This window comes from Cottoperca gobio, unplaced genomic scaffold (genome assembly GCF_900634415.1).
Source record: "Cottoperca gobio unplaced genomic scaffold, fCotGob3.1 fCotGob3_31arrow_ctg1, whole genome shotgun sequence".
NCBI lineage: Eukaryota > Metazoa > Chordata > Actinopteri > Perciformes > Bovichtidae > Cottoperca > Cottoperca gobio.
Window position 1 is genome coordinate 5,001 of NW_021166928.1, and position 21,945 is coordinate 26,945.

Genomic DNA, 21,945 nt, shown 5'->3' on the forward strand with positions numbered 1-21,945 from the left:
TAAATCATTGTTTTCTCAGGTTTCACCTTTCATTTATTATTTTATAATGACTTCATCTTGTACATTTTTATGTATCATGTGATCTTTAACTGTTGTATTCCTTCACATGGACATTAAATATTTTCATCATAATAACTTCATGAGAATAAACAGCGATCATGTTTTTAATCTCTAATATAATACACCGGATCAATAAAAACATCCTGAAACTGATCCGTGATATCAGATCAGGTTATACAGCCACGCTAACATGCTAACATGCTATTAGACAGGAGCTCATGTTTCAGTGATAGCTTCCTGTTTCTTTAACCCCCCCTCTTAGCAGTGAACCTTTAAACTGTCGGGTGATGAAATGTCTGCATGTTCTTTTAAATACGTGTGAATCTCACAGGAGCAGTGAGGCGTTATTAGCTTGTCAGCTGCATTAAGTCTTTGAGGTGTTTTATATTTGTTTTATTAGCATTAGCTACGCAGTCTTCTGTGAATTCACCCGTCATTTTATTGTTTAATTCTGGAAAGATTTCTGTAAACTTATAAATTCTCACTTGCTGCCAAACATTCCTAAATGTAAAAAATATTTTTGGTTCGACAATGACAGAAATGTAAAATCCTACATGATGTTTCTAACGTTAAACTACTTTTAATATAAATACAGTTTACACGGTTTGTGTTTGTAGCACTTCATTATCTGAACACTGGACCTGTTGACATCCAAAGGCATTCTGGGTAATGTAGTGTGGTGTCTATTTAAACCTTGCCCCCCCAAGCATGTGTGGGCGGGGCTCCAGTTGACATGGTCACATGGTTACACTTCCTGTTTCTCACAGAAACATTCAGAAAACTTTCAGAATAAAAGTCTCTCAGGCGTTAACTGGGCTCAGCTCCACATTCGCTCTCCTCTGGGATGTCCTGCAAGTCTGACAGGTTACCATAGTGACAGTCAGTAATTATTTCATGAAACATATAACAACAATAATAATAAAAATACTAATCATTTTATTATTGTAATAATAATAATAATTAATTATAATAGTTATAGTATTGGTAATAATAATAATAACAACAATAATAGTTATAGTAATAATAAGAATAGTAACAATAATTATAATAGCAATAATTTAATAACAATAATATTAATAATAAGAATCAAAATCCTAATAATTGTAATACTAATAATAACAGTTATTGAAGGAGAACTAACCTCTGGGGCTGTCAGAGCGAGGAGAGATTCTCGTCACTTCCTCTTCCTCCTTGTTTCCTTCCTGGACGCCGTCTAATTGGTCGACTGGATCCTGGCTGGCCAATGGTGCGAGGGGGCGGGGCTCCAATTCCCTGCTGCCACGCCTCCTGCTCACCTGCTGACACACACATGAGTTTAGCTTATTTTACTTTTTTCTCTTTACGGTTAGTTTATTAACGACAGTCAGACACTTTGATACCCGGTGGCTCATCTCCTGGGTGTCGTAACCTGTACAGTCTGTAAATCCCACTGAGACAAATATGTCATTTGTGATATTGGGCTGTATAAATAAATTCGATTTGATTTGATTTGATATATACATATATGCATATATAGATATATATACATATACTGTATGTATGTACTGTGTATGTATATATATTTATGCATACACAGTACATATACTGTATATATATATACAATATATGTACTGTGTATATATATATATATATATTTACTGTGTATATATATATATATATATATACAGTATATATACTGTATATATATATATATATATACACAGTATATATATATATATATATACAGTATATATACTGTATATATATATATATATACAGTATATATATATATATACAGTATATATACTGTATATATATATATACAGTATATATACAGTATATATATATATATATATACAGTATATATACTGTATATATACTGTTTATATATATATATATACTGTATATATATATATATATATATATATATATATATATATATATATATACAGTATATATACTGTGCATGTATATGTGACACAACTGACCCACCTGTTCTCCCTTCATGACATCACTGATGTCTCCATTGCTTCTCCTCTTGCAGGCTGACCCCGTCCCTTCTCTGGTTGGCTCCTCCCCCCTCAGACGCAGCCGTGTCACCTCCTCCTGCAGCAACTCCACCTGCCGCCGCAGCAGAACCGCCTCCCCGCCAGCGTCTAGCCCAGTGTCCCGCGACATCGACCGGGTGAGGCGAGGGTTGGGGGCCGGGCCTGTGGTCGGAGAGGGGGCGAGGCCTGTTGTAATTGACAGCTCCAGGATGGAATCCTGACGAATCACAGCAGCCTGGAGGGACAGACGTGTCACTTTTTATACAGGAGGGTATTTCTCATGATAATAATAGTAATATATATAATAATAGGTTCCGACCTGCAGAGCGTGGAGCTGCGTGCTCAGACTGACAAGTCGCTGACGGACTTCCTGTGGAGAGAACGGATAGCTGTTAATGAAACTGGCCAAGTTCAACTGAAATTAAATTGAATTGTGTTGTCTGTTACAGCAACAAATCTGCTTAAGACGTTTTTCTTTGATAAAGCCTATACTTTAGGTGCTGGCTCAGGCTTGCCTGATTTGCCTAGATTGCCTAGATTTAGACTGCCGGGGGACACCTCCCTGCTCTCCCCTCATGTCCTCATGTCCTGTCTATCTGTATACACTCATATCCTCTCTATCTTTTATATACATAAAAGGAAGCGCATCTCGGTTTGTACGTGTTAAAGATGAATCCTCCATGACAGCCAAAGTCAGTCATGGAGTGCCACAAGGTTCTGTACTTGGACCGATTCTATTCACCTTATATTTGCTTCCTTTGGGCAATATATAAGGAACCACTCAATTGGCTAAACTTTAAGCCTTAAGGACATAAACACTTGGATGTCCTGCAACCTTTTGATGTTAAACAGACAAAACCTTTGTACTTGCCCCAAGTGCCTCGGAAACGCATTCTACAATGACATAGTACCTTATAACCCAACTAGAGCACTGTGTTCCCAGAATGCAGTGTTCCTTGTGGTTCCTAGAGTCTCTAAAAGTACACTTGGAGCCAGAGCCTACAGCTATCAAGCTCCTCTCCAGTGGAACCAGCTTCCAGTTTGTATTCAGGAGGCAGACACCCTCTCCACATTTAAGAGCAGGCTAAAGACTTTCCTCTCTGATAAAGCTTATAGTTAGCGCTGACTCACTTTTCACATTGACAGGTCTCTTTTATTAAATAAACTAAACACTTCTGCTATTGATCTAATTTATGTGCACGTTTCAGTTTGTACTGTCTACTTTGCGCTTTCACATTCTCTCCTTCGCTCCATTTTGCAAAGGGTGGGGCTTCGCAGCTGACACACACACACACACACACGTGCGCACACACATGCAGAGCGGAAGAAAGGAGAGGGGAGAACTAAATAGAAACCGCGCCACGCACACGCACGCAATCCCCCCCGTCGACGGTGAGCGCCCCTCCAATGCAGTAAACCTAGGGGAAACACTGCTCTCTGTATGTATTCATGTCCCTTAAATGTTACGAACTCCTCCTCAGATTTTCTGTGTCTCTCATGTGGCAGGTTGTCTCTATTAAAGTTTACGTCTGGATCATGAGCCGTGGCTGCGCCTGCTGCTCTGGTCCTGCCTGACGCTAAAGTTAATATTTGTTTTTGGAGGCACTGGGAAGCTTTTTTGACATTATCCTGGATCCATCATTTTTATGTTTGAGCACATCATGTTGTATTTTTACTATGTTGTTTGTTCTGTACACACACATCCATCACAGTCTGTCCGTCCTGGGAGAGGGATCCTCCTCAGTCTCTCTCTGAGGATTATAATATTTCCCCCTTTAATTATGAGGTTTCTTTTGGGGAGTGTTTCCTTTTGTGCTGCGAGGGTTTGAGGACAGAGGGTGTCGTATGCTGTACAGTCTGTAAAGCACACCGAGACTAATGTGTAATTTGTAATGTGTAATAATGTGCATGTTTCTCACTCATGTTTTTGTGTCTCTTGTCTTGCAGGTTGCCGCGCCCACTGCTACGACAATCATTATTAGTCATATTCTTAGAGTTGTTTTTATTGTTAGTATTATTATTGGTCATATTTTATAGTTGTTATTATAATGGTTATTATTGTTATTGGCATTATTAGTGTTACATTTAGAGAGAAAGCAGTAAGTGTTCATTACCTGGTTTAGGGTTCGTTCCTGCAGCTGGTTACCGTTTCTGTCCTAAAAGAGAAAAACAAAAGATGGAAAACAAACTCTTTTTAAGAAGAGCATTTTCAGATGATAATGAAAAGATTACAGAAAACCTCACGTTTATTTCTGTGAAAACCAGAAAATAAAATCATCTTCTTCCAGATCACAACTTTACTGTCTCATCCCTCTTTCACACTTTATACACGTTTTTATACTCACTGGTTTCACGCCTCGCTGAGAAGAGTTTTACAGAATAAACACTAACATATTATATATATATATATATATATATATATATATATATATATATAATATTATATATTATTTACCTTCGAAGAGATGCTCAACTCAAAAGAACCGTTCAGAGAACCAGAGTCACCGTCTGAGAGAGAGACAGACAGGTCAATATGTTGCTATCTGATTTCTGTGGTTACAAAAATCAGAAAAGAAGAATCTTTCCAGTTTCCCTCATGATTTTGACAACTTTTCTTCTGAAACTGAATTGAATAATTGTTTCAGTCATTTTTAAGAAATGTGATACTTTTCTGTTTTATTTCACGGTAAGCTAAATATTTTTGGACCCTTGGTTGAACAAAACAAGAGGTTAAAACATGTCACCTAAATAACGACTTTTTCAAACATTTTACAGACAAAACACTGAAACTTGAGGTTGTGCGACTCACTGCTGAGCTCCTGGCTGCCGTTGCTGAGAGACGATTTCTGGAGGTTTGAGTTCAGCAGCAGTTCAGACAGTTTGTCCACTAAAAACAGAGAAAACACAGACATTCAGTCTAAAACTGATCAATTTAAAACTAAACTTCGTCACGATTCTCCAAATCCACGATTCAAATTTGGATTTAAACTTTTCCCAGCACTGATGGCTATACTGTGTTCGCCTTCAGGAAAAATAACAGATCAACAGGTTTTTGGTTTTATGGCCTGACATAAACTGTCCATAACATTTCATCATCAAAATCACATATACTGGGAGAATCAAACCAGCTTTTGATATGGAAGATTAAAAGCTCATTTTGATGGATTGTGTATTTATAATGGAAGGTGGGCCCGAGTAAAAGCAGGAGACGAACCTTCAGCGATGGAGGAGGTGAGGAGCGTCTCGGCCTGAGGAGCAACAGATGAGTCGGCTCTGAACAAGTTCCTGCAGGAGGAGCTGCTGAGCTCCACACCTCCTTCCTCCTCTCCTCCTTCTCTTCCTGTCGCCTCCACCAGGTCAGAAAACAGAGTGACTCGCTCCTGCAGCAGCTCCAGCACCTCCCTGTCCTTCTGCTGGATGTCAGCTGGGGGGGAGGAGAGATATAATAATTATAAGTGAAATCTATAAGATGAGACGAAGATAAGGCACGAGGAGGAGGAGAGGAGGAGGAGGAGGAGGTGCAGAAGGAGGAGGAAGAGGAGGTTTAGGAGGTGGAAGAGGGGTAAAGAAGGAGGAAGAGGAGGTGCAGGAGGAAAAGGCGATGCAGGAGTAGGAGGAGGTGCAGGAGGAAGAGGAGGTGCAGGAAGATGAGGTGTAGGGGGATTAGGAGGTGCAGGAGGAGGAGGTGCAGGGGGAGGAGGGAGAGGGGTAAAGAAAGAGGAAGTGGAGGTGCAGGAGGAGGAAGAGGAGGTGCAGGGGGAGGAGGAGGAGGAGGAAGAAGGGTAAAGAAGGAGGAAGAGGAAGTGCAGGAAGAAGAGGTGAAGTACCTCTGAGTCTGCGCAGTAAAGCTTTGTCTTCAGTCTCGATGAGAGGAAACTCGTCTCTGGACGGACAGCTGAGGACAAAACACACAAGACTGTTGACTTCATGGTACTACCGCAGTACTTCATGGTACTACCGCAGTACTTCATGGAACTAACACAGAAAGTCATGGTACTACCGCAGTACTCACCTTAAAGCGGCCTGTTGGATGCGGCTCATCCAGGTTTTTCGGCCTTCTTTGGATGAAGCGTGCAGTTCGTACATCTCTGGAGGGGTGGAGGCACTGATCAGGTACATCCCTCGCTCCTGATTAGCTATGTCTCTGACAATCAAGTTATTCAGAGAGACTACCGGAGACTTGTCCTGAGAGAGACAGGTGTACAGAGAGAGAGAGAGAGAGAGAGAGAGAGAGAGAGAGAGAGACAGGTACAAAGTCAGGATAACAGATGAACAGAAAGGTGAGAAGGCTGGGGACCTGGCGTCTGAGTGGCTCATGATCAAACCCTTTTCTGAGGTTAGACCAGAAGATCATCAGTGCCTGACATGGCACCTTAAAGTCACTAGATTCAGGTTGATTGGCCCAGAGGCCACCTGAAGCAGCAGACAGGTATCAGGAGGTCAGACAGACTGCAGAGTTCGGCGAGGCCATGGTCGGTTCTGACAGTCAGATGACTCAGGAGGAGGAGGCAGGATTAGGACAGAGCAATAACTTTCTCCTGAATGTCTGCAAGACAAAGGAGCTGATAGTGGACTTTGGGAAGAAGCAGGGCCCTTGGTGGAGAAGGTGGACAGTTTCATTACCTCTGAGTGCACATCACTGAGGCCTGACCTGGGAGCTGCATACTGACTCAGTAGTGAGAGAGACTGTTTCAACTCTGACGGTAGCCCCTCAAATACTGAGGAATTTCTACTCCTGCACAGGAGGAGGTGTATGAGGAGGTGCAGCTGTGACTCACCAGTGACGCGAAAGTGAACTTCTGATCCTTTTCCTGAAGGAAAACCAAGATGTCCGACATCAGCAGGACCTGCACATCTGGAGATAAACATACAGAACAGGTGAACAGGTGCACAGGTAAACAGGTGAACAGGTGAACAGGTAAAAAGGTAAACAGGTGAACAGCACCAGCTCCTCTACCTTTCATCCTGGAAGCCTGGACCTTCCAGAGGAGCGCCCCATCATGAAGAAGCCTCCTCCTAAGCAGTTCTCCTCCTCTGAAAACTCCTCCCCCCCGGACCTCTGCCTGGGCCCGCGGGTCCAGACGAGCCTGGATCTCCTGTAGCCTCCTGGTCCGGTCCAGCTCCAGCACTTCCTGGTCCACCGAGCTGATCAGACCCTTCAGGAGGAGCAGAGCCCGGCTCAAGGCCTGTGCTTCCTCTTCACTGCCTGAAGGAGGTCACACAAGAGGTCAGGGTTTATTAAGGTCAGAGTTTATTAAAGGTGACAGGTTACTAAATGTCAGGAGTTACTAAAGGTCAGGGGTTACTAAATGTCAGGGGTTACTAAAGGTCAGGGGTTATTAAAGGTCAGAGGTTATTAAAGGTCAGGGGTTATTAAAGGTCAGGGGTTATTAAAGGTCAGGGGTTATTAAAGGTCAGAGGTTATTAAAGGTCAGAGATTGCGCGTACCTTTGGTGTTGTCGAGGATTCGTTGGATGAGGACGGGGTACTTTGTGATTCGCTGTGTCACCAGAAGGATGCACTCTTGGACGCCATGACGACGCAGCAGAGGACCACGACAGGCACGCTGATTATTATGGGATGGAGAGAGACAAAAATACCAGTTCAAACCAGATCATTTCTCATTAAAACTGTGTTTATACTGGAACAAACCCCAGTCTAGATATTGGAACATTTTGGATAAACCAGGATCTATCCGGACTGGTTCTGGTTCAGATTCAGATCCTGGTTCAGATTCAGGTTCTGATCCTGGTTCAGGTTCAGATCCTGGTTCTGGTTAAGGTTCAGATCCTGGTTCTGGTTCTCACCCTGATAAACTGCTGCAGTCTTCGGTCTCGAGTTAAAACTTCTTTGTAGAGTTTCACAGCTTTCGGGTGTCGACTGCAGAACTCAGAGTAAAGTTTTTTCATGTCGTCTGCACACTGACCTGAAAACTACACACACACACACACACACACACACGCACACGCACACGCACACGCACACGCACACGCACACAGCAGACAGAGCTGGTTAATATATTTTAAGCTTCTTTGTTCTTTTTAACAACAGATCAACAAAAAGTCTCACAATGAAGAAAAATATCTGAAGCTGCTCTTTAAACTCTTAACTTTAATTAACCTGTGAATTACCTGTTTATAACCAGTTTATAACATGTTTATATCCTGTTTATAACCAGTTTATAACCCGTACCTGTCGGAGCAGCAGGTCTCCGATGCTGCGGACGGTGAAGTTGGCGCTGCCCTCCATCAGTCCCTCCTTCCTGCGGTTCAGGAGCTCCGACAGGAAGTTGGAGTGCCACTCCAGCAGCTGGTCCAGACAGGGGAAGATGGTGTGAACCACGGCCGCCTCCAGCATCACCTCCTCCAACATCCCCCGCCGGTACACTCCCTCCATGATCCGCAGCGTCCGCACGTGGTGGAACTCGGTCTGGATCAACTCTGAGAGACACAAGCAGGTTTATATACATATTACATTAAATTACATTACAGTTCATTTAGCTGACGCTTTTGTCCTAAGCGACGTACAAAAAGTGCAAACAATCATGAGGATACAACTCCGAACAGCAAGAATCTTGTAAGTACATTAACTTCAAATAGGTACAATCCTTTAAGTGCAGAACAATAACTTCAAATAAGCCAAACAAAGTGCAACATACAGAAACAATAGAATATGAATTCAACCATTAGCTACAAATAAGCCAAACCAATATAAGAACTGTTTTTTTTTTTTTTTCATTCGTCAAGGTGCAGTGGAAACAGGAGAGTGTTCAGTCTGCAGAAGATGTGAAGACTGTCTGCTGTCCTCACATCAATGGGGAGGTCGTTCCACCATGTTGGAGCAGGATAGCAAACAGGCGGCTTTGTTTGAGGGAAATCTGGGTCCCACTCGTAGTGAGGGAGCAGCGAGCCGATTGGTCGACGCAGAGCGAAGTGAACGCGCTGGGGTGTCTGGTTCGACCATGGCCTGGATGTAGGAATGTGCAGATCCATTCACAGCATGGTGGACGAGCACCAGAGTCTTGAAGCAGATTCGGGCCGCCACTGGTAGCCAGTGAAGGGAGCAGAGAAGCGGTGTAGTGTGGGAGAACTTGGGTAGATTGAAGACCAGTCGGGCTGCTGCATTCTGGGTGAGCTGTATTGGGTGGAGGGCACATGTAGGCAGGGGACGTGTCCTCCTGATGTTGTACAGAGTGTGTCTACAGGAGGGGACGTGTCCTCTTGATGTTGTACAGAGTGTGTCTACAGGAGGGGACGTGTCCTGATGTTGTACAGAGTGTGTCTACAGGAGGGGACGTGTCCTCCTGATGTTGTACAGAGTGTGTCTACAGGAGGGGACTCCTTGCAGTCCGAGTCGGGGAAACAACAGGTGCCAATGTTGATGGTGAGGTCTTGTATGTATATATAAATATATATATATATATATATATATATAATAGTTTATTAGTGTGTCCACATAATCCTCTTTTATCAGACCATTTTTTAATAACTTTTGAAGTCCTGTTACTGGACTACAAGCCAGTAGGCAAAATATCCTACGCTCGATGTTTATCTGAAAGTGCTGTGACTAAATTTAAGGAAGTGATTCCATCAGCACTTAATTCAATACCAGGACTCAATATCAATATAACGGAGGACTCCAATGCTAACTTTAGTCCCTCACAAATTAATTATCTTGTTGATAGCGCTGCAGCCTCACTGCGAATAACACTCGACTCTGTCGCTCCTCTAAAGAAGAAGATCATAAAACAGAAAAAGAAAGCTCCATGGCTTAATTTACAAATCCGCAAACTAAAACAAAAGTCGAGAAATCTTGAAAGTAAATGGCGTTCCACTAAATTGGAAGAATCTCGTTTAGTCTGGTTAGATCATCTTAAAACGTATAAGAAGGCTCTCCGTAATGCAGAGCAGCTTATTACTCTTCCTTAATAGAAGAACATAAGAACAACCCCAGGTTTCTGTTCAGCACTGAGGCTGACAGAGAGCCACAGCTCTACAGAGCCTTCTGTTCCTATATCTCTCAGTAGTGACGACTTCATGAGCTTCTTTAACCATAACATTATAATTATTAGAGACTAAATTAATCTCCTCCTGACCTCAATCAGTAACGACTTAACTTCAACCTCCGGAACCTTAAAAACATCTGTAACTCCTGAAATATATCTAGACTGTTTTACTCCAATCAACCTTAACCAACTAACTTCAACAATCTCATCGTCTAACCATCAAGCTGTCTTTTAGACCCGATTCCAACTAAACTGTTTAAAGAAGTTTTACCCTTAATTAACGCCTCGTTATTAAATATGATCAACCTGTCTCTATTATCTGGCTACGTACCACAATCCTTTAAAGTAGCTGTAATAAAACCACTTCTTAAAAAGCCTAGTCTTGATCCAGAGGTTTTAGCCAACTATAGGCCGATATCTAACCTTCCCTTTCTCGCTAAGATCCTTGAGAAAGCAGTTGCAAAACAGTTGTGTGACTTTTTACATAATAATAGTTTATCTGAGGTTTTTCAATCTGGATTTAGAGTTCATCATAGCACAGAGACGGCACTGGTGAAAGTTACCAATGACCTTCTATTGGCATCAGACAAAGGACTTGTCTCTGTTCTTGTCTTGTTAGACCTCAGTACTGCTTTCCACACTGTTGATCAGGACATTCTACTACAGAGACTGGAACATTGTGTTGGCATAAAAGGAACCGCACTAAGCTGGTTCAAGTCCTATTTATCTGAGCGATCTCAATTTGTACTTGTTAACGATAAATCCTCCATGACAGCCAAAGTCAGTCTTGGAGTTCCGCAGGGTTCTGTACTTGGACCGATTCTATTCACCTTATATATGCTTCCTTTGGTCAATATTATAAGGAACCACTCTATAAACTTTCATTGTTATGCGGATGATACCCAATTATATCTATCAATTAAACCAGACGAAACCAATCAATTGGCTAAACTTCAAGCCTTAAGGACATAAAAACTTGGATGTCTAGCAACTTCTTGATGTTAAACACAGACAAAACTGAAGTTATTATACTTGGCCCTAAACGCCTCCGAAACGCATTTTCTAATGACATAGAAGCTCTGGATGGCATTAACTTGGCCTCCAGCACCACTGTAAGGAATCTTGGCGTCATCTTTGATCAAGATCTGTCGTTTAACTCCCACATAAAACAAATCTCAAGGACTGCCTTCTTTCATCTACGTAACATTGCAAAAATAAGACACATCCTGTCTCAAAATGATGCAGAAAAACTAGTCCATGCATTTGTTACTTCAAGGCTGGATTACTGCAACTCATTGTTATCAGGTTGTCCCAAAAAGTCGCTTAAGACTCTTCAGTTGATCCAAAATGCCGCGGCACGTGTATTGACAAGAACAAGGAAACGGGATCATAGCTGCACTGCACTGGCTCCCGGTAAAATACAGAATAGAATTCAAAATCCTTCTCCTGACTTACAAATCAATTAATGGTCAGGCTCCAGCATATCTTAAAGATCTCATAGTTATAAACCAACTAGAGCATTACGCTCCCAGACTGCAGGCTTACTTGTGGTTCCTAGAGTCTCTAAGAGTACAATGGGAGCCAGAGCCTTCAGCTATCAAGCTCCTCTCCAGAGGAACCAGCTTCCAGTTTGTGTTCGGGAGGCAGACACACTCTCCACATTTAAGAGTAGGCTAAAGACTTTCCTTTTTGATAAAGCTTATAGTTAGGGCTCGCTCAGGTTTGCCCTGGATCAGCCCCTAGTTATGCTGCTATAGGCTTAGACTGCCGGGGGACACCTCCCTGCTCTCTTCCTTCTCTTCCTCCCTCCTCCCCTCCCTCTCTTCTTCTCCCTTCTTCTCCCTCTCTATCTGTATGCATTTATGTAAATGTATGTTACTAACTCATCATCCGGGGTATCATCCCCGGAGTGTCTGTCTCTCATGTGGCAGGTTGCCACTGATAAAGTTTACGTCAGGATCAGGAATCGTGACAGCGCCTGCTGACCTGGTCCTGCTGGACACCGGGAAGCCTTATTGACATTTTCCTGGATTCATCCATACTTTCTATTTTTTTTTTCCAACACAACATAATTTCTGTCAAATGTTGTATTTGTACTATGTTGTTTATCCTGTACACACGACATCTATTGCACGTCTGTCCGTCCTGGGAGAGGGATCCCTCCTCAGTTGCTCTCCCTGAGGTTTCTTCCATTTTTCCCCCTTTAATTTTGGGGTTTCTTTTAGGAAGTTTTTCCTTGTGCGATGCGAGGGTCTAAGGACAGAGGGTCTAAGGACAGAGGGTCTAAGGACAGAGGGTCTAAGGACGGAGGATGTCGTAACCTGTACAGTCTGTAAAGCACACTGAGACAAATGTATAATGTGTGATATTGGGCTATACAAATAAATTTCATTTGATTTGATTTGATATATTTAGTACATCTTTATATATATTTATTTACCATAGATGACGTCTTGTTTCTTGATGAGGTCTTTGTATAAATTAAGTATATATTTATATATATTTAGTTTCAAGTTTCAAGTTTTATTTGTCATATGTAAGTGAACACAGGGTCAACGGTACTATGAAATGTGTCTGAGCGAGACGGCACGTCAGCTTAGCTGTCAAAAATCAAATTAAATATTTTGAAGAAAAGAGTACTATATACAATTTAAGTTAAAACAATAATAACAAAAGCAATATAGCTTATGTACATGAAAAGAAGGGGGGGTTATACAGTAGTGTAAATAATAATATTTATTTATACGTAGTAGTGCAGACAGTGAGAGGGTGTGTCTGTGGATCTGGAGGTTGAGAAGCCTGTTGGCCTGATTGTAGAAACTGTCCTTGAGTCATATTATTTACTGTAGATGACGTCCCGTTTCTTGATGAGGTCTTTGTATATATTTAGTATATATTTATATATATTTATTTACCGTAGATGACGTCCTGTTTCTTGATGAGGTCTTTGTGAAGCGTCTGCAGGAACTTTGGTTCCACGACGAGGCTCCAGCTGTCGGCCTGAACACAGCTGCCCTCCTCCTGCAGCTCCTCCAGCAGGGGGCTCCACCACCACTCACCTGCAGCACAACAAACAACAAAACACACAAAATACTTTTTATTTCTGATTGAACATAATTAATCAGGTGTTTTCAGCCTGCTGCTCTAAAGAGTTTATAAAACTCTGCTGCACGTCTCCTCGCCCACACCCGCTCCTGCGACCACATCACCCCGTCCTGCAGAACCTCTACTGGCTCCCAGTCCCCCAACGCATCCATTTTAAAATCCTCCTCCTCACCTACAAAGCCCTCCACAACCAGGCCCCCTCCTACCTCACAGACCTGCTCCATCACCACACTCCCTCTCGCACCCTCCGTTCCTCCGACGCCAACCTCCTGTCCCTGCCACAAAGGACCAAGCACTGGACCTGGGGTGACGGAGCCTTCTCCATCGCCGCCCCCTCCCTCTGGAACTCACTCCCCAAACACATCCGTGACTGTGCCGATCTCACCATGTTCAAATCCCAAATCAAAACCCAGCTCTTCAGATCTGCTAATGTGTAGTTACTTCTATGTATCTTTGATGTTGATGTCCTGTTCCTCTTAATGTCATTTCTAATGTTATATGTAAAGCGTCTTTGAGTACCTTTTATAAGCACTCTATAAGTAAAATGTATTATTATTATTATTATTATAAAAATATATATTCAATGAACCATCAAACTCCTGATCACGGAGACAGAATCTGTGATGAGATAAAATCATCTCATCTGATGATAATGATATTAATTTATTAATAATAATAACAATGACAATTATTATTATTATTATTATTATACTAACACTAATAACAATACCAATAACAGCAATAATAAAAACAATAATAACAACAATAATAATAATACATGGTAAAACAACGGACCATCGTCAGTCAGAGACTCCATGGACAAAGTTCGACTCCTGAAGTTCAAAGACTCAGTGGATTGAGATAGAATCCTCCGGAGACCCACAGAGTCCTCACTCATCCTGAGAGACAGACAGGTGAGACGGACAGACAGGTAAGAGAGAATAAATATATGAACTTAACTTGTTGAATAAACTCGTTCCACAGTCAGTAAATAATTAAAGTAACAGAAGGATCAACACACAACAACCAATCAGGTGGCTCCTCAAGCTCACCCTGCAATGTTATTGGTGGAGACGCTCTTGGCGAGCGAGAGGCCGGAGCGAACGCGTCTGGAGCCGAGAAGGGACTGACGGAGACTGTCGGAGGGATAGATGGCCGAACTGGGACGCTCCTTCATCATCGGAGCTGGAGACAGAGAAGAAGAAGTAAAACACTCGTCATGAAAAAACTACTGTAGCGACAGAGAAGAAGAAATAAACTGATGTAGACAGAGAAGAAGAAATAAACTGATGTAGAGACAGAGAAGAAGAAATAAACTGATGTAGACAGAGAAGAAGAAATAAATTGATGTAGACAGAGAAGAAGAAATAAACGGATGTAGAGACAGAGAAGAAGAAATAAACTGATGTAGACATAGAAGAAGAAATAAATTGATGTAGAGACAGAGAAGAAGAAATAAACTGATGTAGAGACAGAGAAGAAGAAATAAACTGATGTAGACAGAGAAGAAGAAATAAATTGATGTAGAGACAGAGAAGAAGAAATAAACTGATGTAGAGACAGAGAAGAAGAAATAAACTGATGTAGAGACAGAGAAGAAGAAATAAACGGATGTAGAGACAGAGAAGAAGAAATAAACTGATGTAGACAGAGAAGAAGAAATAAACTGATGTAGACATAGAAGAAGAAATAAATTGATGTAGAGACAGAGAAGAAGAAATAAACTGATGTAGAGACAGAGAAAAAGAAATAAACTGATGTAGACAGAGAAGAAGAAATAAATTGATGTAGAGACAGAGAAGAAGAAATAAACTGATGTAGACAGAGAAGAAGAAATAAACTGATGTAGACAGAGAAGAAGAAATAAACGGATGTAGAGACAGAGAAGAAGAAATAAACTGATGTAGACAGAGAAGAAGAAATAAACTGATGTAGACAGAGAAGAAGAAATAAACTGATGTAGACAGAGAAGAAGAAATAAACGGATGTAGAGACAGAGAAGAAGAAATAAACTGATGTAGACAGAGAAGAAGAAATAAACTGATGTAGAGACAGAGAAGAAGAAATAAACTGATGTAGACAGAGAAGAAGAAATAAACTGATGTAGAGACAGAGAAGAAGAAATAAACTGATGTAGACAGAGAAGAAGAAATAAACTGATGTAGACATAGAAGAAGAAATAAACTGATGTAGAGACAGAGAAGAAGAAATAAACTGATGTAGAGACAGAGAAGAAGAAATAAACTGATGTAGACAGAGAAGAAGAAATAAATTGATGTAGAGACAGAGAAGAAGAAATAAACTGATGTAGACAGAGAAGAAGAAATAAACTGATGTAGACAGAGAAGAAGAAATAAACGGATGTAGAGACAGAGAAGAAGAAATAAACTGATGTAGACAGAGAAGAAGAAATAAACTGATGTGGAGACAGAGAAGAAGAAATAAACTGATGTAGACAGAGAAGAAGAAATAAACGGATGTAGAGACAGAGAAGAAGAAATAAACTGATGAAGAGACAGAGAAGAAGAAATAAACTGATGAAGAGACAGAGAAGAAGAAATAAATTGATGAAGAGACAGAGAAGAAGAAATAAACTGATGTAGAGACAGAGAAGAAGAAATAAATTGATGAAGAGACAGAGAAGAAGAAATAAACTGATGTAGACAGAGAAGAAGAAATAAACTGATGTAGAGACAGAGAAGAAGAAATAAACGGATGTAGAGACAGAGAAGAAGAAATAAACTGATGTAGACAGAGAAGAAGAAATAAACTGATGTAGAGACAGAGAAGAAGAAATAAACTGATGTAGACAGAGAAGAAGAAATAAACTGATGTAGAGACAGAGAAGAAGAAATAAACTGATGTAGACAGAGAAGAAGAAATAAACTGATGTAGACATAGAAGAAGAAATAAACTGATGTAGAGACAGAGAAGAAGAAATAAACTGATGTAGAGACAGAGAAGAAGAAATAAACTGATGTAGACAGAGAAGAAGAAATAAATTGATGTAGAGACAGAGAAGAAGAAATAAACTGATGTAGACAGAGAAGAAGAAATAAACTGATGTAGACAGAGAAGAAGAAATAAACTGATGTGGAGACAGAGAAGAAGAAATAAACTGATGTAGACAGAGAAGAAGAAATAAACGGATGTAGAGACAGAGAAGAAGAAATAAACTGATGAAGAGACAGAGAAGAAGAAATAAACTGATGAAGAGACAGAGAAGAAGAAATAAATTGATGAAGAGACAGAGAAGAAGAAATAAACTGATGTAGAGACAGAGAAGAAGAAATAAATTGATGAAGAGACAGAGAAGAAGAAATAAACTGATGTAGACAGAGAAGAAGAAATAAACTGATGTAGAGACAGAGAAGAAGAAATAAACTGATGTAGACAGAGAAGAAGAAATAAATTGATGTAGACAGAGAAGAAGAAATAAACGGATGTAGAGACAGAGAAGAAGAAATAAACTGATGTAGACATAGAAGAAGAAATAAATTGATGTAGAGACAGAGAAGAAGAAATAAACTGATGTAGAGACAGAGAAGAAGAAATAAACTGATGTAGACAGAGAAGAAGAAATAAATTGATGTAGAGACAGAGAAGAAGAAATAAACGGATGTAGAGACAGAGAAGAAGAAATAAACTGATGTAGACAGAGAAGAAGAAATAAATTGATGTAGAGACAGAGAAGAAGAAATAAACTGATGTAGAGACAGAGAAGAAGAAATAAACTGATGTAGACAGAGAAGAAGAAATAAATTGATGTAGAGACAGAGAGGAAGAAATAAACTGATGTAGACAGAGAAGAAGAAATAAACTGATGTAGACAGAGAAGAAGAAATAAACGGATGTAGAGACAGAGAAGAAGAAATAAACTGATGTAGACAGAGAAGAAGAAATAAACTGATGTAGAGACAGAGAAGAAGAAATAAACTGATGTAGACAGAGAAGAAGAAATAAATTGATGTAGAGACAGAGAAGAAGAAATAAACTGATGTAGACAGAGAAGAAGAAATAAACTGATGTAGACAGAGAAGAAGAAATAAACGGATGTAGAGACAGAGAAGAAGAAATAAACTGATGTAGACAGAGAAGAAGAAATAAACTGATGTGGAGACAGAGAAGAAGAAATAAACTGATGTAGAGACAGAGAAGAAGAAATAAACGGATGTAGAGACAGAGAAGAAGAAATAAACTGATGAAGAGACAGAGAAGAAGAAATAAACTGATGAAGAGACAGAGAAGAAGAAATAAATTGATGAAGAGACAGAGAAGAAGAAATAAACTGATGTAGACAGAGAAGAAGAAATAAACTGATGTAGACAGAGAAGAAGAAATAAATTGATGTAGAGACAGAGAAGAAGAAATAAACTGATGTAGAGACAGAGAAGAAGAAATAAACTGATGTAGACAGAGAAGAAGAAATAAATTGATGTAGAGACAGAGAAGAAGAAATAAACTGATGTAGAGACAGAGAAGAAGAAATACACTGATGTAGAGACAGAGAAGAAGAAATAAACGGATGTAGAGACAGAGAAGAAGAAATAAACTGATGTAGACATAGAAGAAGAAATAAATTGATGTAGAGACAGAGAAGAAGAAATAAACTGATGTAGACAGAGAAGAAGAAATAAACTGATGTAGACAGAGAAGAAGAAATAAACGGATGTAGAGACAGAGAAGAAGAAATAAACTGATTAGACAGAGAAGAAGAAATAAACTGATGTAGAGACAGAGAAGAAATAAACTGATGTAGACAGAGAAGAAGAAATAAACTGATGTAGACAGAGAAGAAGAAATAAACGGATGTAGAGACAGAGAAGAAGAAATAAACTGATGAAGAGACAGAGAAGAAGAAGAAAGAACAACTGATTAAGAGACAGAGAAAGAAGAAAATAAATGATGAAGAGAAGAGAAGAAGAAATAAACTGATGTAGAGACAGAGAAGAAGAAATAAAATTTGATGAAGAGACAGAGAAGAAGAAATAAACTGATGTATACAGAGAAAGATAGAAATAAAACTGATTTGTAGAGACAGAGAAGAGAAAATAAACTGTGTAGAAAGAGAAGAAGGAAAATAAATTGATGTAGTACAGGAAGAAGAAATAAACGGATGTCGAAAGAGAGAAGAAATAAACTGATGTAGACATCGAAGAAGAAATAAATTGTTATGTAGAGACAGAGAAAAGAAATTAAACTGATTGTAGGAGACAGAGAAGAAGAAATAAACTGAGTAGACAGAGAAGAAGAAATAAATTGATGTAGAGACAGAGAGAGAAAAAATAAAACGGATTTGTTTTTGTAGAGACGAGAAAGAAGAGAAATATATAAACTGTGTAGACAGAGAAGAAGAAATAAATTGATGTAGAGACAGAGAAGAAGAAATAAACTGATGTAGAGACAGAGAAGAAGAAATAAACTGATGTAGACAGAGAAGAAGAAATAAATTGATGTAGAGACAGAGAGGAAGAAATAAACTGATGTAGACAGAGAAGAAGAAATAAACTGATGTAGACAGAGAAGAAGAAATAAACGGATGTAGAGACAGAGAAGAAGAAATAAACTGATGTAGACAGAGAAGAAGAAATAAACTGATGTAGAGACAGAGAAAGAATAAACTGATGTAGACAGAGAAGAAGAAATAAATTGATGTAGAGACAGAGAAGAAGAATAAACTGATTGTAGACAGAGAAGAAGAAATAAACGGATAGAGACAGAGAGAAGAAATAACGAAAACAGAAAAGAAATAAACTGATGTAGACAGAGAAGAAGAAATAATAAACTGAGTGGAGACAGAGACAGAGAAGAAGAATAAACTGATGTAGAGACAGAGAAGAAGAAATAAACGGATGTAGAGACAGAGAAGAAGAAATAAACTGATGAAGAGACAGAGAAGAAGAAATAAACTGATGAAGAGACAGAGAAGAAGAAATAAATTGATGAAGAGACAGAGAAGAAGAAATAAACTGATGTAGACAGAGAAGAAGAAATAAACTGATGTAGACAGAGAAGAAGAAATAAATTGATGTAGAGACAGAGAAGAAGAAATAAACTGATGTAGAGACAGAGAAGAAGAAATAAACTGATGTAGACAGAGAAGAAGAAATAAATTGATGTAGAGACAGAGAAGAAGAAATAAACTGATGTAGAGACAGAGAAGAAGAAATACACTGATGTAGAGACAGAGAAGAAGAAATAAACGGATGTAGAGACAGAGAAGAAGAAATAAACTGATGTAGACATAGAAGAAGAAATAAATTGATGTAGAGACAGAGAAGAAGAAATAAACTGATGTAGAGACAGAGAAGAAGAAATAAACTGATGTAGACAGAGAAGAAGAAATAAATTGATGTAGAGACAGAGAAGAAGAAATAAACTGATGTAGACAGAGAAGAAGAAATAAACTGATGTAGACAGAGAAGAAGAAATAAACGGATGTAGAGACAGAGAAGAAGAAATAAACTGATGTAGACAGAGAAGAAGAAATAAATTGATGTAGAGACAGAGAAGAAGAAATAAACTGATGTAGACAGAGAAGAAGAAATAAACTGATGTAGACAGAGAAGAAGAAATAAACGGATGTAGAGACAGAGAAGAAGAAATAAACTGATGTAGACAGAGAAGAAGAAATAAACTGATGTAGAGACAGAGAAGAAATAAACTGATGTAGACAGAGAAGAAGAAATAAACGGATGTAGAGACAGAGAAGAAGAAATAAACTGATGTAGACAGAGAAGAAGAAATAAACTGATGTAGAGACAGAGAAGAAGAAATAAACTGATGTAGACAGAGAAGAAGAAATAAACTGATGTAGAGACAGAGAAGAAGAAATAAACTGATGTAGACAGAGAAGAAATAAACTGATGTAGACATAGAAGAAGAAATAAACTGATGTAGAGACAGAGAAGAAGAAATAAACTGATGTAGAGACAGAGAAGAAGAAATAAACTGATGTAGAGACAGAGAAGAAGAAATAAACTGATGTAGACAGAGAAGAAGAAATAAATTGATGTAGAGACAGAGAAGAAGAAATAAACTGATGTAGACAGAGAAGAAGAAATAAACTGATGTAGACAGAGAAGAAGAAATAAACGGATGTAGGGACAGAGAAGAAGAAATAAACTGATGTAGACAGAGAAGAAGAAATAAACTGATGTAGAGACAGAGAAGAATAAACTGATGTAGACAGAGAAGAAGAAATAAACGGATGTAGAGACAGAGAAGAAGAAATAAACTGATGTAGACAGAGAAGAAGAAATAAACTGATGTAGAGACAGAGAAGAAGAAATAAACTGATGTAGACAGAGAAGAAGAAATAAACTGATGTAGACAGAGAAGAAGAAATAAACTGATGTAGAGACAGAGAAGAAGAAATAAACTGATGTAGACAGAGAAGAAGAAATAAATTGATGTAGAGACAGAGAAGAAGAAATAAACTGATGTAGACAGAGAAGAAGAAATAAACTGATGTAGACAGAGAAGAAGAAATAAACGGATGTAGAGACAGAGAAGAAGAAATAAACTGATGTAGACAGAGAAGAAGAAATAAACTGATGTGGAGACAGAGAAGAAGAAATAAACTGATGTAGAGACAGAGAAGAAGAAATAAACGGATGTAGAGACAGAGAAGAAGAAATAAACTGATGAAGAGACAGAGAAGAAGAAATAAACTGATGAAGAGACAGAGAAGAAGAAATAAATTGATGAAGAGACAGAGAAGAAGAAATAAACTGATGTAGACAGAGAAGAAGAAATAAACTGATGTAGACAGAGAAGAAGAAATAAATTGATGTAGAGACAGAGAAGAAGAAATAAACTGATGTAGAGACAGAGAAGAAGAAATAAACTGATGTAGACAGAGAAGAAGAAATAAATTGATGTAGAGACAGAGAAGAAGAAATAAACTGATGTAGAGACAGAGAAGAAGAAATACACTGATGTAGAGACAGAGAAGAAGAAATAAACGGATGTAGAGACAGAGAAGAAGAAATAAACTGATGTAGACATAGAAGAAGAAATAAATTGATGTAGAGACAGAGAAGAAGAAATAAACTGATGTAGAGACAGAGAAGAAGAAATAAACTGATGTAGACAGAGAAGAAGAAATAAATTGATGTAGAGACAGAGAAGAAGAAATAAACTGATGTAGACAGAGAAGAAGAAATAAACTGATGTAGACAGAGAAGAAGAAATAAACGGATGTAGAGATAGAGAAGAAGAAATAAACTGATGTAGACAGAGAAGAAGAAATAAATTGATGTAGAGACAGAGAAGAAGAAATAAACTGATGTAGACAGAGAAGAAGAAATAAACTGATGTAGACAGAGAAGAAGAAATAAACGGATGTAGAGACAGAGAAGAAGAAATAAACTGATGTAGACAGAGAAGAAGAAATAAACTGATGTAGAGACAGAGAAGAAATAAACTGATGTAGACAGAGAAGAAGAAATAAACGGATGTAGAGACAGAGAAGAAGAAATAAACTGATGTAGACAGAGAAGAAGAAATAAACTGATGTAGAGACAGAGAAGAAGAAATAAACTGATGTAGACAGAGAAGAAGAAATAAACTGATGTAGAGACAGAGAAGAAGAAATAAACTGATGTAGACAGAGAAGAAATAAACTGATGTAGACATAGAAGAAGAAATAAACTGATGTAGAGACAGAGAAGAAGAAATAAACTGATGTAGAGACAGAGAAGAAGAAATAAACTGATGTAGAGACAGAGAAGAAGAAATAAACTG

The 21,945-nt window shown here is 38.9% G+C and overlaps 1 protein-coding gene across 2 annotated transcripts in view; it reads right to left on the minus strand.

Annotated features, from left to right (window-relative positions):
• Positions 1–21,945, minus strand: part of LOC115005560 (rho guanine nucleotide exchange factor 2-like) — a 34,037-nt gene that overhangs the window by 250 nt on the left and 11,842 nt on the right. The window contains exons 5-22 of one of the 2 annotated variants that reach the window (XM_029427432.1): positions 14,250–14,382; positions 13,993–14,096; positions 13,008–13,151; positions 8,280–8,527; positions 7,895–8,020; positions 7,536–7,653; positions 7,045–7,293; positions 6,866–6,942; positions 6,100–6,272; positions 5,915–5,982; positions 5,302–5,511; positions 4,897–4,974; positions 4,543–4,595; positions 4,202–4,243; positions 2,407–2,457; positions 2,032–2,322; positions 1,202–1,355; positions 1–917 (exon numbers count right to left, since the gene is read on the minus strand). The exon at positions 1–917 is cut by the window's left edge and continues 250 nt beyond it. In XM_029427432.1, the coding sequence (XP_029283292.1) occupies positions 868–917; positions 1,202–1,355; positions 2,032–2,322; positions 2,407–2,457; positions 4,202–4,243; positions 4,543–4,595; positions 4,897–4,974; positions 5,302–5,511; positions 5,915–5,982; positions 6,100–6,272; positions 6,866–6,942; positions 7,045–7,293; positions 7,536–7,653; positions 7,895–8,020; positions 8,280–8,527; positions 13,008–13,151; positions 13,993–14,096; positions 14,250–14,382 (2,369 nt within the window). In that variant the 3' untranslated portion in view covers positions 1–867. Of the gene's footprint in view, positions 918–1,201; positions 1,359–2,031; positions 2,323–2,406; positions 2,458–4,201; positions 4,244–4,542; positions 4,596–4,896; positions 4,975–5,301; positions 5,512–5,914; positions 5,983–6,099; positions 6,273–6,865; positions 6,943–7,044; positions 7,294–7,535; positions 7,654–7,894; positions 8,021–8,279; positions 8,528–13,007; positions 13,152–13,992; positions 14,097–14,249; positions 14,383–21,945 lie in introns of both variants that reach the window. The other variant, XM_029427431.1, reaches the window with a different exon arrangement.